The following is a 2,880-nucleotide window of genomic DNA, read 5'->3' on the forward strand; positions in this document are numbered from 1 at the left end:
ATAAAACTTGCTCGATAGCCACGCTAACGCTAGTTTCATCGGCTGAAGCCGCCATGTTCTTTAGACTGAACTGTCACGCTTCTCGTTGCGTTACACCTATACGGTCAGTTGGTGAACTGCTCCAAATTTTCTGTAACAGAGAGTAGCCAGACCGATCTGCGAGTGAATCCTTGAAAGCTTGCGAGATCAGGATGGTCTCACGAGGCTACTTGTTCTGATGCCAGTTTGTTTCAGTCTTTATCCAGCCTCATGTAGAAGGACTGGTCATATCACAGGTTATTAGCATTACAACAAGGACACTTAGCAAGGTGGAGTGAATACACAAACTTGATGAGAGGAGGTGGGGCTGAACCGAAATTCTCTGGGACTTCAAGTGTTAAACTAATCATTCGTTATTTCAACAATTAAAATGTGAAAATGTCACATTTCTAATAATTTTTCAGTGACTGGAACGTGTTGCGTTTGTCATTTTAGTGGATGGGAAGTGGCAGCCTTGGTCCTTGTGGTCCGGCTGCTCCAAAACGTGTGGAGGGGGGAGTCAGCAGAGAACCAGGATTTGCTATGGGCCCTTCTTTGGAGGACAGCCATGTCCTGGAGAGCGAGAAGAGATCCGTCACTGCAATGAGAAGAAATGCCCAGGTGAGTGAGGAGGAAAGCTAAACCCACAGGGTGTAGGAGGGTCCTCCATCTCTTCCTAGACTCCTTTGGTTTCTACTTGTGTGTTGTCCACAGAACCTCATGAAATATGTGGCGAGGACAATTTCTCCAACGTTGTATGGAAGATGACTCCTGCTGGAGATACGGCTGCTGTTCGCTGTCCTCCCAATGCCATGGGTGAGCTCCTACGCTTCATGATTTCACAGAAGCCTGATCATATGAAGCGATCTAGTCCTCAGAGGAACCTTTGTGTCCCCACACAGGGCTCATCCTGCGCCGCTGCTCCTTGGATGAGGAGGGCATCGCCTACTGGGAAACACCCACCTATATGAAATGCATTTCCAATGACTATCGCAGTATTCAAACCTTAGTAAGCAGCATTGTTCTTTTCCTTTCATGCTCCATGAAAATATGTTTATTAATTATTCGCAGGCTGTATCCTTGAACAGGTCCTTTTAGGCCTAGCAATACGTCTAACCTGATGGGCTTTATTAGTAGATAATGGAATCTATGAAACCAAGGAAATCTGTTGTTTGCTTTCAGGAAGAGGAACAACTTTTTCATCATTTCAAATTGTGTGAAACTATTCCATTTTTTATTTCTCCTCATNTGTGAAACTATTCCATTTTTTTATTTCTCCTCATTGGAACATGATGAAACATCAGAAATGTTCCAAAAAAGTTTGAAGACGCTTCTCTTCCCACCCAGGAAGCTTTTTCAATTCAAAATGTCAGAAATAGCGTTGAGTTCCAGGCTTTATAGAGTGGACCAAAAATAAAGCCTTGTTTTAGTTTAGAAAACATGCAAATTGAAATGGATGAACAAGTCCCACCCTTTGGGATGGAGGTCTTTTGGCTTCTTTGTTTGCCTGCAGTGCCCCATACCTGTCTATGTCTCTGAAAGGGGGGTCGTTAAAGGGAATTGTTGGCCTGGTTGAATAGATGAGGTCTTCATCAGGAACATTTTAAAAGTTTAAAACTTTGTGTACAGTTATGCTTTGATCAGTTTTAAGAGTTTTTAGTTTTTCTGTAGACATCCGTCCCATTTACTCTAGAATTGTCCGAGTATGGTAACCATGGTAACCGTTGAGTATAAATGGAACTCAACTGAACTGGACCGTGCAAGACACATCAATCCCACAATCTAGTTCAACAGGCTGGGCTCATGAGCAGACTGCCTCGTCTCCTATTTACAGTAAGCTGAATCATTTAGTGGGGTTTCCAGCATGTCCGACTTTGTAATTCACAGATCTCTTCACTTGTTCACAACTCTTCTCAGCCTTTTAACAATAAAAGGCATCTAAAAAGCATGGGGCGACCTGGGATGATGCTGAGACCAAGGCTCCATTGAAATTTGAGCGGAGGACGTTATCCAGGCACATAAGTTCCTGAATGTTATGGACGCTGCCGTGTTTGTATTGCGTAATTCCTGCCTTGAGAGCTGTAGTATCGTGGATCGCCGATAGGAGGCGAACTGTGCTAGCCTGATGTGTAAATGGTCGTAAGAACCGAGCTTGGCACGGTTAAGCCAGGCATACACTGTGTGATATTTTCAATCATTGCACGCAGCTACAGCTCAAACTGTGCAATCAAATTGCAGGCTTTAAAAGTTCACAGCTCACGATGTTGGTTCTTTCACTGAACGGCCCGACGCTCTGATGCAATCTACCTGCTCACACTCTACGTTCAGAAACCACACATAAGACTCAGTGCAGAGAGATGGCACTGGTTGGACTTATCAATCTGGAAGAAGACGAAGAAAAACTACTCCCTTGTTTGCAGATGTGCAGTGCACGAGGTTGGGCTGAGGCCTAAGGTTGGCCCATCTGCGGTAGCCAGGGCTGAGGTTGGCCCGTCTGCGGCTGCCAGGGCTGAGGTTGGCCCGTCTGCGGCTGCCAGGGCTGAGGTTGGCCCGTCTGCGGTAGCCGGGGCTGAGGTTGGCCCGTCTGCGGTAGCCACGGCTGAGGTTGGCCCGTCTGCGGTAGCCACGGCTGAGGTTGGCCCGTCTGCGGTAGCCGGGGCTAAGGTTGGCCCGTCTGCGGCAGCCGGGGCTAAGGCTGGCCCGTCTGCGGCAGACAGGGCTAAGGTTGGCCCGTCTGCGGTAGCCGGGGCTGAGGTTGGCCCGTCTGCGGCAGCCAGGGCTAAGGTTGGCCCGTCTGCGGTAGCCGGGGCTGAGGTTGGCCCGTCTGCGGCAGCCAGGGCTAAGGTTGGCCCGTCTGCGGTA

The 2,880-nt window shown here is 48.0% G+C and overlaps 1 protein-coding gene across 1 annotated transcript in view; it reads left to right on the forward strand.

Moving 5' to 3' along the window:
- The window catches only part of LOC107096487 (brain-specific angiogenesis inhibitor 1-like), a 218,576-nt gene that overhangs the window by 100,664 nt on the left and 115,032 nt on the right, over positions 1–2,880 (forward strand). Inside the window, exons 8-10 of the mRNA XM_015393149.1 lie at positions 475–639; positions 733–834; positions 921–1,027. Of these exons, the coding sequence (XP_015248635.1) occupies positions 475–639; positions 733–834; positions 921–1,027 (374 nt within the window). The remainder of the gene's footprint in view (positions 1–474; positions 640–732; positions 835–920; positions 1,028–2,880) is intronic.

The sequence above is a fragment of the Cyprinodon variegatus genome, unplaced genomic scaffold, assembly GCF_000732505.1.
Source record: "Cyprinodon variegatus isolate N-32 unplaced genomic scaffold, C_variegatus-1.0 Scaffold627, whole genome shotgun sequence".
NCBI lineage: Eukaryota > Metazoa > Chordata > Actinopteri > Cyprinodontiformes > Cyprinodontidae > Cyprinodon > Cyprinodon variegatus.